Genomic DNA, 13478 nt, shown 5'->3' with positions numbered 1-13478 from the left:
GAAAACTGGACAGGTACATGTAAAAGTATGAGATTAGATCACTCCCTAACACCATACACAAAAATAAGCTCAAAATGGATTAAAGACCTAAATGTAAGGCCAGAAACTATCAAACTCTTAAAGGAAAACATAGGCAGAACACTCTGTGACATAAATCACAGCAAGATCCTTTTTGAACCACCTCCCAGAGAAATGGAAATAAAAACAAAAGTAAACAAATGGGACCTAGTGAAACTTAAAAGCTTTTGCACAGCAAAGGAAACCATGAACAAGACTTAAATACAACCCTCAGAATGGGAGAAAATATTTGCAAATGAAGTAACTGACAAAGGATTAATCTCCAAAATTTACAAGCAGCTCATGCAGCTCAATAACAAAAAAACAAACAACCCAATCCAAAAATGGGCAGAAGACCTAAATAGACATTTCTCCAAAGAAGATATACAGACTGCCAACAAACACATGAAAGAATGCTCAACATCATTAATCATTAGATAAATGCAAATCAAAACTACAATGAGATATTAACTCACACCAGTCAGAATGGTCATCATCAAAAAATCTAGAAACAATAAATGCTGGAGAGGGTGTGGAGAAAAGGGAACACTCTTGCACTGTTGGTGGGAATGTGAATTGGTACAGCCACTATGGAGAACAGTATGGAGGTTCCTTAAAAAACTAAAAATAGAACTACCATATGACCCAGCAATCCCACTGCTGGGCATATACCCTGAGAAAACCATAATTCAAAAAGAGTCACGTACCAAAATGTTCATTGCAGCTCTATTTACAATAGCCAGGAGATGGAAACAACCTAAGTGTCCATCATCGGATGAATGGATAAAGAAGATGTGGCATATATATAAAATGGAATATTACTCAGCCATAAAAAGAAATGAAATTGAGCTATTTGTAATGAGGTGGATGGACCCAGAGTCTGTCATACAGAGTGAAGTAAGTCAGAAAGAGAAAGACAAATACCGTATGCTAACACATATATATGGAATTTAAGAAAAAAAAATGTCATGAAGAACCTAGGGGTAAGACAGGGATAAAGACACAGACCTACTAGAGAATGGACTTGAGGATATGGGCAGGGGGAAGGGTAAGCTGTGACAAAGCGAGAGAGTGGCATGGACATATATACACTACCAAACGTAAAATAGATAGTTAGTGGTAAGCAGCCACATAGCACAGGGAGATCAGCTCGGTGCTTTGTGACCACCTAGAGGGGTGGGATAGGGAGGATGGGAGGGAGGGAGACGCAAGAGGGAAGAGAGATGGGAACATTTGTATATGTATAACTGATTCACTTTGTTATAAAGCAGAAACTAGCACACCATTGTAAAGCAATTATACTCCAATAAAGATGTAAAAAAAAAAAAAACGAAAAATAGAAATACCATATGACCCAGCAATCCCACTACTGAGCATATACCCTGAGAAAACCATAATTAAAAAAACACCACAACATTCATTGCAGGACTATTTACAACAGTCAGGACATGGAAGCAACCTGTGTCCACTGAGAGATGGATGGATAAAGAAGATGTGGGACATATATACAATGGAATATTGCCTAGCCATAAAAAGAAATGAAATTGAGTTATTTGTAGTGAGGTGGATGGACCTAGAGTCAGTCATACAGAGTGAAGTAAGTCAGAAAGAGAAAAACAAATACCATATGCTAACACATACATATGGAATCTAAAAATAAAAAAAAGGTTCTGAAGAACCTAGGGGAAGGACAGGAGTAAAGACACAGATGTAGAGAATGGACTTGAGGACACGGGGAGGGGAAGGGTAAGCTGGGACGAAATGAGAGAGTGGCATGGATATATATACACTACCAAATGTAAAACAGATAGCTAGTGGGAAGCAGCCGCATAGCACAGAGAGATCAGCTTGGTACTTTGTTCCCACCTAGAGGGGTGGGATAGGGAGGGTGGTGGGGAGATGCAAGAGGGAAGGGAGATGGAGATATATGTATACATATAGCTGATTCACTTTGTGATACAGCAGAAACTAACACCATTGTAAAGCAATTATACTCCAATAAAGATGTTAAAAAATAAATTAAAATAAAAATAAAATAAATGGACATTAGAATCATGCAATCTTTAAAGACTGAAAGATTTATGAAAAAACTGAAAATCTGCAAGGCCGATCACTAGTACAGAAATTGAAACAGTAATCAAAAAACTCCCCAAGACAAAAATCCACGACCATATGGCCCCACAAGTGATTTCTATCAAACATTCAAAGAAGATTTAAAACCCATCCTTCTCAAACTCTTCCAAAAAACTGAAGAGGAGGGAATGCTTCCTAACTCATTTTACAAAGCGAACATCACCCGGATACCAAAACCAGAAAAACTGGCAACACATGTACACAAAAAGAAAATTACAAAGGTATAGTGAAGTAAGAAACAGTTCTTAAAGGGATTGTGCAGACTCACCTCGGTATTCTCCAGGGCCTACTTCAGAGGCAGCAGGCTGAAATGCTCAGTAAAGAGGAATATTTGCTTATCTTAAAGCTCTGGCCTAAGGGGCAGGCATATAATTTAACACATCTAGGGGCCTACTGAAATACTCTCCAAAGACAGAGGCCAGTGGACACCTACTTTGTGCTCTATCCCTGCCTCTTTACAGGTCACTGGGATCTCCCAGGAAGGAGCTTGTGCAAGCATGTAGCACCCAGGATTCTGAAAGTCCCGCTTATACCCCTTGATCTCCTGGCTCTGGAGGCCAGTGGGACTTGCACTCATGACTCCCAGGGGGCTGTAATAAACAGAAAGACAGTTTTGAGCTGGCAACCACCCCCAGGGCATAGCACCAAGACAGAAGACTGAAATATACCACAGGCCTTTCTATCCAACAGGCTTATTTGCTTTTCTTGAAGCTTCACCCTGAGGGGCAGCCTAACAAAAGAGCCCCAAACTACATGAGGCAAAAACCAATAAAACTACAAGGAGAAACAGATGAATCTACTGTAATAGTTGGAGACTTCAACACCCCACTGTCAGGAATGGACAGATCCAGCTGGAAGAAGAAAATCAGTAAGGACACAGTTGAAATCCACAACACCATCAACTGGATATAATTAACATCTACTCACTACTTCATTTAACAACAGGAGAATATACATTCTTCTCTCCTCACATGGAACCCAGATAGACCACATTCTGGGCCATAAAACACACCTTACCAATATTTAAAAGAAGAGAAATCATACAATGTCTGCTCTCAGATCACAATGCCTTTAAACTAGAAATCAGCACTAGCAAAATAGCTGGAAACTTCCCCAATACTTGAAAATTAAACAACACACTTCTACATAACACATGAGTCAAAGAAGAAATATCAAGAGAAGTTTTAAAATATGCTGAATTAAATGAAAGAGGATATACAGTTTATCAAATCTATGTGATGCAGCAAAAGAGGTCCTTAAAGGAAAATTTCTAGCATTGAATGCATACATAAGAAAACAAGAAAGATCTAAAATCAATCATATAAACTTCTACCTTATGAAACTAGAAAATGAACAGTAAATTAATATCAATATGAAAAGAAAAAATAATTAACAGAGCAGAAATCAATGAACTTGAAAACAAAGAATCAATACAGAAAATCAACAAAACCAAATGTGGATTCTCTGAAAAGATCAGTAAAATGGAGAAGATTCTAACTGGGCTAAGAAAAAAGAGAGAAGACACAAATTACTAATATCAGACATGAAAGAGGGGACATCACTACAGATCCCATGGACATTAAAAAGATAATAAAGGGATAATATCAAAAATTCTATGCCAACAAATTTGATAACACTGATGAAATAAACCAAGTCCTTGAAAGACAAAATATGACAAAATTCACACAAAAATAAACAATATGAATAGCCTATATTTATTAAATAAATTGAATCAATAATTAATAACCTTCCATAACAAAAAGCACTGGTCCTGCTGGATATTCTGGTGAATTTTACCAAACATTTAAGAAAGAAATCATACTAATTCTCTACAATTTCTTTCAGAAGTTAGAAGTAGAGTGAATACTTCTTAACACATTTTATAGGCCAGCATTACCCTAATACAAAACACAAAGACATTACAAGAAAAGAAAACTACAGACCAATATCTCTCATGAATGAAGATGCAAAAATCTTCAACAAAATATTAGCAGATCAATTCCACCAACGTATAAGAAATATACACCACAACCATGTGAATTTTGTCTCAACTATGGAAGAATTGTTTAACATTTGGAAAATCAGTTAATGTAATCCATCATAAACCAACAGGCTAAAGAATAAAAATCATATGATCATACCACAGTTACAGAAAATTATATGACAAAACTGAATAGGCATTTATGATAAAAGACCATCAGAAAGCTGTTAATAAAATAAAACTTCCTCAACTTGATAAAGAATATCTTTAAAAAAATAAACCTACAATAACATTATGCTTAATGGTAAGATTAGAAGCCTTCTTGCTAAGATCGGGAACCAAGCAAGGAAGTACTCTCTCACCATTCCTTTTTAACATCATATTGGAAGAAACGATGAGAAAATAAAAAGTACATAGATTGGAAAGGAAGAAATAAAACTGACTTTGGGAGTAATGATAGCATCATGATTGCATAATATGTCTCTCTTTTTGGCTCCTCTGTTCAACAACTAAATTTTGGCATCCATCTATGAACAAAAGCACCTCTGTGGAAGTTGTAGGATCAAGCACCATACACCAAGGGACCCAGGAAGAGTCTTTCCCACCTGTGCATCAGGTAATAGGCAGACAGACCTCAGTATAGGCTGTGGAAGAAGCAGGAGCCAGTGAATAGGCCTCAGCCTCTCTTGGTTGTAGTCAGGGAAAACTTGGAGAGTGCTGACTTGGGCAGACACTCATGGACAAGAGAGCCTTGCAGAAGTCCAACTTTCCTGGTAATAGATGCCTGAATTCCTTTGGAGCAAATATATAAATAAATAAGTTTGGACACATTGGAAAGGGTAAGAGTAACTTTGCCAGCACCACCCCTCCCTCAATGTGACACAGCATGGGGCTGAACTAGCCAGCAGTGACCTGTCAGTGGAAAGGGAAAGCAGTGAGTGAGTGCAAAGCTAACCCAGCTATACAGGACATAGCTGGAGAAATCTATTTCTTTCCCATAGCACCCAGAGTACCGAGACAGCACCTCTATGACTGGGGGACAGATATCAGGAAAGAGGCCGATAAGAATATCAAAGGGCATTAAAGGGACATTGTTCCTGATGAATGCTTTCAGTACTCCAGCAGAAAGCCTGTCCATGAGGTGCTGTGAGAACTTCACCCAAGGATCCCACCACCACCTGACCCACAGGCACCTCCAATGCCTCAAGTGCTAAACCAACAACTCCCCCCACTTTTTGGCCTGCTCTTTGTATGCAAATTTGAGTTCAGTGGCAAGAGCAAGGTCTGGTAGACATGGGGTGCCCTCAGAAAATCGGGCCAGTGTCCTTGGGCAAAGGAGAAAGCACAAACATGAGCTGTAGCACACCTTCTGGAAAACAAAAGAGAGGTTTCCAGCAGCTGGTTTAGTGAGTTTTTAAGAATCATAGAAGACACACAAACTTAAAATTCTGCCACAAAATGGAACAAGAAATGTGGAGCAGAGATATCCATAAAGTTGGAGAAAGACCTAGACATAAGCAAGACCAGTGAATAAAATCTCCCACCTGAAGACAACCAGTAAAGATTTAAGGAAGTGACTACTATTTCAAATATAAAAAAAGCAATGCAAGACTGCAAGGAATATAAAGAATCAAGGAAGTATGTCATTACCAAAAGATAACAGTAATACTCCAGTAACTGAACACAAAGATACTGAATTTATCAATTTAGCTAATAAAGAATTCAAACTAGCTGTTTTTACAAACTCAACTGCCTACAAGAATCAACAGACATACAAGTCAATAAAATCAGGATAAACACGTGGATAAAATGAGAAATTTAACAAAGAGGTAGAAACGATAAAAAAGGACCAAAAAGAAATTCTAGAGATGAAGTATGAAATAAATAAAAAGAAAAATGCAATAGCTCATCTACAGCAGAATAGACCAAACAGAAGATAGAATTGGTGATCTAAAGGACAGGAATTTTTAAATAACCCAGTCAGTGTAGCCAAAGAAAAAATACTGAAAGAGAGAAAACAAATCATATGTGAACTACGGGAAACCATCAAACATACAGATATTAGAATAACTGGAGTTCCAAAAGGAAAAAGAGGAATGGGGGCAGAAAGTCTATTTAAAAAAATAATAGCTGAGAACTTCCCAAACTTGGGAGAGACTGAAACATCCAGTCACAAAGCAAATACATCACTCCATTATCTCAATGCAAAATGACCTTCTCCAAGATGTATTATAATTACATTGACAAAAATCAAAGACAAAGAGAGAATCGTAAAATAAAGCAAGAGAAAAAAAATGACTGTAATCTACAAATAGAAACCCAGTAGGTACAGGCCAGGACAGAATAAAATGATATATTCAGTGTGTTGAAAGAATGAAAAGTCAGTCAAGAATACTTTAACTGGCAAACATATCCTTCAAAAGTAAAAGAGAAATAAAAACTCTCCGAGACAAACAAGAACTGAGGAAATTCATCACCACTATACCTGCCTTACAAGAAATGCTGAAAGAATTTCTTCCACCTGAAATAAAAAGATGATAATTAGTAACATGAAAACATACAACACATTCATAAAGGTAAATACACAGATTTTAAAATCTAAATCTGTAAGGGAATGGTGTGTTAACTACTGAACAACAGTATACAGGTTAAAGGGTAAAAGTATTAAAATAACTATACTTACTATAATTTGCTAACATATGCACAATATGAAAAGAGGTAAATTTTGACATCAAAAACAAAAAAGGGTGAGATAGTAGGGTAGAGCTTTTGTGTGTGATCCAAGTTAAGTTACAATCAGCTTAAAATGGACTGTTTTATCTATAAGATGCTTTATGTAAACCTCATGGTAGCCATGTAGCAAAAACCTATAGTAGATTCACAAAGGATAAACAGAGGGCAATCACAGCATACCACATGGAAAATCATGAATTCATAAAGAGGCAAAAAGAGAAGGAAAAAAAAGAATAAGGGAACTGAAACAAACAACAAAAAAACAGCCAAAAAGTAATGAAAGAGATGGCATTACTAAGCACTTACATATCAATAGTTACCCTAATACATGAAATTAATTAATCAGTCAAAGGTCAGAGTGGCTGAATGGATGAAAAAACAAGACCCAACTAAGTCTGCCTTCAAGAGAATCACATAGCCTCAAAGAGATGTAAAAATATCCCGTGTAAATGGAACCCAAAAGAAAGAGGGAGTAGCTATACTTATATCAGACAAAAAAAGGCTTTAAGCCAAAAAATGGTAACAAGACAAAAGGAAGATCATTATATAATTATAAAGTGGTCAACTCTGCAAGATATAACGATTGTGAATATACACACCCAACATCAGAGCACCTAATATACTAAGCAAATACTGAAAGGAGAAATTGACAACAAGACAATAATAGTAAGACACTTCAATACTCCACTTTCAACATGGAAAGATAATCCAGACAAAAAACCACAAAGAAATGCTGGACCTGAGCTATACTTTATACCAAATTGACCTAACAGATATATATAGAACATTCCACCCAAGAGCAGCAGAATACATATTCTTCTCAAGTGTACATGGAACATTACCAAGGATAGGTCATATAAGCCACAATACAAATTTTAGCAAATTTAAGAAAATTGAAAACATACAAAGTATCTACTTGACCAACACGATATGAAACTAGAAATCAACAGCAGGAAAGCTGGAAAATTCACACACATGTAGAAATTAAACAACACACTCCTGAACAAACAATAGATCAAGAAAGAAATTAGAAAGGACATTTTAAAATCTTAAAACAAATAAAAATGGAAACAACACAGACAAAAACTGGGGTTCTGTAAAAGCAGCTCTTAGAAGTTTATAGCAATAAATGCATATATTAAGAAAGTACAAATAATCCCAAAATTTATAAGGAACCATAAAAGACCCAGAATTGCCAAAGCAACCCTAAGGAAAAAGAACAAAGTGGGAGGCATAATCCTCCCAGACTTCAGACAATATTACCAAGCCACAGTAATCAAAACAGTGTGGAATTGGCACAAAAATAGATATATCAATCAATGCAACAGAATAGAGAGCCCAGAAATAAACCCACACAGTTACAGTCAATTAATCTTTGACAAAGGAGGCAAGAATATACCATGGGAAAAAAGACAGTCTCTTCAGCAAGTGGTGCTGGGAAAGTTGGACAGCTTCATGTAATGAATGAAGTTAGAACACAGCCTCAAACCATAAAAAAATTAAACTTGAAATGCCTTAAACACTTAAACATAAGCCTAGAAGAGATAACAGGCAAAACATTCTCTGACATAAAGCATACCAATGTTTTCTTAGGTCAGTCTCCCAAGACAATAGAAATAGAGACAAAATAAACAAATGAAACCTAATCAAACTTACAAGCTTTTGCACAGCAAAAGAAACCATCAACAAAATGAAAAGAAAACCTACAGAATGGGAGAAAATATCTGCAAACCATGTGACCAACAGGGCTTAATTTCCAAAATATACAAACAGCTCATAAAACTAAATATTGAAAGTTTATAGCAATACAGTCTATAGCAGGGAAAAAAAAATCTCAAGTAATAAGCAACCTAACCTTACACCTAAAGCAACTAGAGGAAGGAGAAGAAACAAAACCCAAAGTTAGTAGAAATAAATAAATCATAAAGATCAGAGCAGAAATAAATGAAATCAGAACAAAGAGACAACAGAAAATATCTATGAAACTAAAAGCTGGTTCTTTGAAAATTGATAAACCTTTAGCCAGACTCATCAAGGAAAAGTAAAAAAAAAAAAAAAGGAGAGGTCTCAAATCAATAAAACTAGAAAAGAAAAAGAAGTTACAACTGACACCACAGTAATACAAAGAATCATAAGAGACTATACAGGCCAATAAAATGGAAAACCTAGAAGAAATGGACAAGACTGTACCAGGAAGAAATAGAAAATATGAACAGACCAATCACAAGTTCTAAAATTGAAACTGTAAGTAAAAAACTCCCAACAAACAGAAGTCCAGGACCAGATGGCTTCACAGGCAAATTCTACCAAACATTTAGAGAAGAGTCAACACATACTCTCTGAAACTCTTCCAGAAAACTGCAGAGGAAGGAAGACTCCCAAACTCATTCTGTGAGGGCACCATCACCCCAATAGCAAAACCAGACAAAGATATCACATAAAAAGAAAGTTACAGGCCAATATCACTGATGAACATAGATGCAAAAATCCTCAATAAAATACTAGTAAATCGAATCCAACAAAACATTCAAAGAATAATCATATACCATGATCAAGTGGGATATATCCCAGGGATGCAAGGATTTTTCGGTATCCACAAATCAATCAGTGTGATACACCACATTAGCAAATTGAAGAATAAAAACTATATGATCATCTCAATAGATCCAGAAAAAGCCTTTGACAAAATTCAACACCCATTTATGATAAAATTTCTTCAGGATGTGGGCATAGAGGGAATATACCTGAACATAATAAAGGCAATATATGACAAGCCCACAGCTAACATCATACTCAATGGTGAAAAGCTGAAGACATTTCCTCTAAGATCAGGAACAAGAAAAGGATGTCCACTCTCACCACTATTATTCAACATAGTTTTGGAAGTCCTAACCATAGCAATCAGAGAAGAAAATGAAATAAAAGGAATACAAATTGGAAGAGAAGAAGTAAAACTGTCACTATTTGCAGATGATATGGTACCATACATAGAAAATCCTAAAGGTGCTACCAGAAAACTACTAGAGTTCATCAATGAATTCAGTAAAGCTGCAGGATACAAAATTAATACATAGAAATCTGTTGCATTTCTATACACTAACAACAAAAGACCAGAAATAGAAAATAAGGAAACAATTCCATTAACCATCATATCAAAAATAATAAAATACCTGGGAGTAAACCTACCTAAGGAGGCAAAAGACCTGTACTCCGAAAACTGTAAGATGCTGAGTCATGATATCGAATATGACACAAACAGTTGGAAAGATATACCATGTTCTTTGATTGTCAAAATGACTATACTACCCAAAGTGATCTACAGACTCAATGCAATCCCTATCAAAATACCAATGGCATGTTTTGCAGACCTAGAACAACAACAAAAAAATCTTAAAATCTGTATGGAAACACAAAGACCCTGGAGAGCCAAAGCAAGCTTGAGAAAGAAAAACAAAGCTGGAGGAATCAGCTCCCTGACTTCAGACTATATTATAAAGCTACAGTCATCAAAACAGTATGGTACTGGCACAAAGACAGACTTATAGATCAATGGAACAGGACAGAAAGCCCAGAAATAAACCCATGCACCTATGGTCAATTAATTTGCAACAAAGGAGGCAAGACTATACAATAGAGGAAAAACAATCGCTTCAATAAATGGTGCTGTGAAAACTGGACAGCTACGTGTAAAAAAATGAAATTAGAACATTCTTTAAGACCATACACAAAAATAAGCTCAAAATGGATTAGACTTAAATGTGAGAGAGGACACTGTAAAACTCTTAAAAGAAAACATAGGTGGAACAGTCTCTGACATAAATCAAAGCAATATCTTTTTCAATCTGTCTCCCAGAGTAATGGAAATAAAAACAAAAATAAACAAATGGGACCTAATTAAGCTCAAAAGCTTTTGCACAGCAAAGGACACCATAAAAAAAACAAAAAGACAACTCATAGAATGGGAGCAAATATTTGCCAATGATGTGACCAACAGGGGATTAGTCTCCAAAATTTACAAACAGCTCGTGTGACTTAATATCATCAAAAGAAAACAACCCAATCAAAACATGGGCAGAAGACCTAAATAGACATTTCTCCAAAGACAACATACAGATGGCCAAGAGGCACATGAAAAGAAGTTCAACATCACTAATTATTAGAGAAATGCAAATCAAAACTACAAAGAGACATCGCCTCAAACCAGGCAAAATGGCTATGATCAAAAAAATCCACAAATAATAAATGCTGCTGCAGAGGGTGTGGAGAGAAGGGAACGCTCCTACACTGTTGGTGTCAATGTAAATTGGTGCAGCCACTATGGAGAACAGTATGGAGGTTCCTTAAAAAACTAAAAATAGAGCTAACATACGATCCTGCAATCCCACTCCTGGACATATATCTGGAGAAAAACATGGTCCAAAAGGATACATGCACCCCAGTGTTCACTGCAGCACTATTTACAATAGCCAAGACACGGAAGCAACCTAAATGTCCATCAACAGCGGAGTGGATAAAGAAGATGTGGTACACATATACAACGGAATATTCCTCAGCCATAATAAAGAATGAAATAATGCCATTTTCAGGAACATGGGTGGACCTAGGGATTATTATACTAAGTGAAGTAAGTCAAAGAGAGAAAGACAAATATCATATGATATTGCCTATGTGTGGAATCTGAAAAATGGTACAAATGAACTTATTTACAAAACAGAAAGAGTCACAGATGTAGAAAACAAACTTATGGTTACCAAAGGTGAAAGGAGGTGGGGGAGGGATAAATTGTTTGGGATTAACATATACACACTACTGTATATAAAACAGATAACTAATAAGGACCTACTGTATAGCACAGGGAACTCTACTCAGTATTCTATAATAACCTATATGGGAAAAAATTCTAAAAAATAACAGATATATGTATATGTATAACTGATCCACTTTGCTGTACACCTGAAACTAACACAACATTGTAAATCAACTATATTCCAATTTGAAAAAAAATAAAATAGGGGTGTTCTACTGTCACTTGAGATTGACAATCCAACCTTCTATCCACTGCGCTTTTACTTTTTTGGTATGGGAAGTAAATTGGCCTCATTGGGAAAAAAAAAAAAGTCTATTACAAAATGAGGGATAAAACCAATAGTTTTCCCTCACCCTATATATTCATAGACACACAAACTTTAGCTTAATTATCTCCCTGTAACGAACAGGTTAATATATTTATTGGAATATTTAATACCTCTGAAAAGTGCCCAACTGTAATAATAAATTTGTTAGAGTCATCAGCGATTTAATTCTGTACAATGTCCTCTAAAACATATGGCTACAAATTTAGTAACCCAATTCAGCCCCACATTTTAAGTAGATACATGTCCTAGCACACAGTAGGAACCCAATAAACATTGAATAAATTAACGAATGATGCTGAAAAGTGTCCAAGAGAGGTGATTTGGGAAAACACGAATCATGTGCTTACTTACTCCATGTCCATTGCACTTTAGTGAACACTTATTTGATCTGTCTGCAAGTATCCTTGATTCTACACATTCACGATTTACACAAATCTAAGGAAAAACACATACAAATTTTTTTTTCTGAGTTAGAGAAGTCCAGTTATTGTAACATTACCATCAGTAATTTTATAACATAAGACCACAGACATTCAATGCAGTAATTTCCATTAAGTACTGCTTTTGCTGTAACCCACAAATTTTTATATGCTGTATTTTCAACTTCATTTAATTAAAAATATTTTTCAATCTCTCTTGAGATTTCTCCTTTGGCATAAGTGTTATTTAGAAATGTGTAGTGTAAGTTACAAATATTTGGGGAGTTTTCCAATAAGTCTTATGTAAACTATGGACTTTGGGTGAGGATGATGTAATAGTGTAGGATTGTGGATAGTGTAGGTGTCTGCACTTCTGTGGGGTAAGTGGTTATGGGAACTTCCTGTACTTTCTGCAACTTTTGATGTGAACCTAAAACTTCCCTAAAAAATAAAGTCTATTTTTTAAATAAATTTTAAAGAAATGATTCAGGCTTCTGGTATTCAGTTCCCCATTTAAGGAGTTTGGAAGTTGACACACCATCCTAACAACAAGTAAAAAGCTGAACAGACTGAAGAAGCAACAACTCTTTTAGGATCCATAAAAGAAGTGACTTGGGGGCAAACCACTGCCCCCAAATTGGAGAGACAGACGAGCGAACACAGGGAGTCACAGCTTACCAGAGAAAAGATTCACAAGCGGAAACCTCCTCAGGTACCCGTGCCAGCGTTGGAAAGCCTGAACTGTAATTGATGAATTGCTGGAGGCTCAATACAGACACCTCTGAGAGTTAGGAACTCCAGGAGAGCCCCACAATTTTGTGAGATGTATATCCAGGAGCTCAGCCAACGTTCTCACAGTAAATATTAGAGAAAAAAATTTCTTGTATTCTGGCAGGAGGAGGGGAAAAGGAACCATTTTGAAGTAGCCAGAGCACTCTGTTCTTAACAAGGCTTGCCCTCAGGAGAAACTAGTTAACTAGAGCCTAATCTGGTGATGTCTTATCAGAGCCTAACTGATCT

At 36.2% G+C, this 13478-nt stretch overlaps 1 protein-coding gene across 1 annotated transcript in view; it reads right to left on the bottom strand.

Annotated features, from left to right (window-relative positions):
• Nucleotides 1-13478, bottom strand: part of ADAM32 (ADAM metallopeptidase domain 32) — a 163534-nt gene that overhangs the window by 39548 nt on the left and 110508 nt on the right. Inside the window, exon 17 of the mRNA XM_032618296.1 lies at nucleotides 12391-12474. Coding sequence (XP_032474187.1) covers nucleotides 12391-12474 — 84 coding nt within the window. The remainder of the gene's footprint in view (nucleotides 1-12390; nucleotides 12475-13478) is intronic.

Source organism: Phocoena sinus, chromosome 21 (genome assembly GCF_008692025.1).
Source record: "Phocoena sinus isolate mPhoSin1 chromosome 21, mPhoSin1.pri, whole genome shotgun sequence".
NCBI classification, from domain to species: domain Eukaryota; kingdom Metazoa; phylum Chordata; class Mammalia; order Artiodactyla; family Phocoenidae; genus Phocoena; species Phocoena sinus.
Note: the sequence above shows the minus strand (reverse complement) of the source record. Positions and strands in the feature narration are given on the sequence as shown.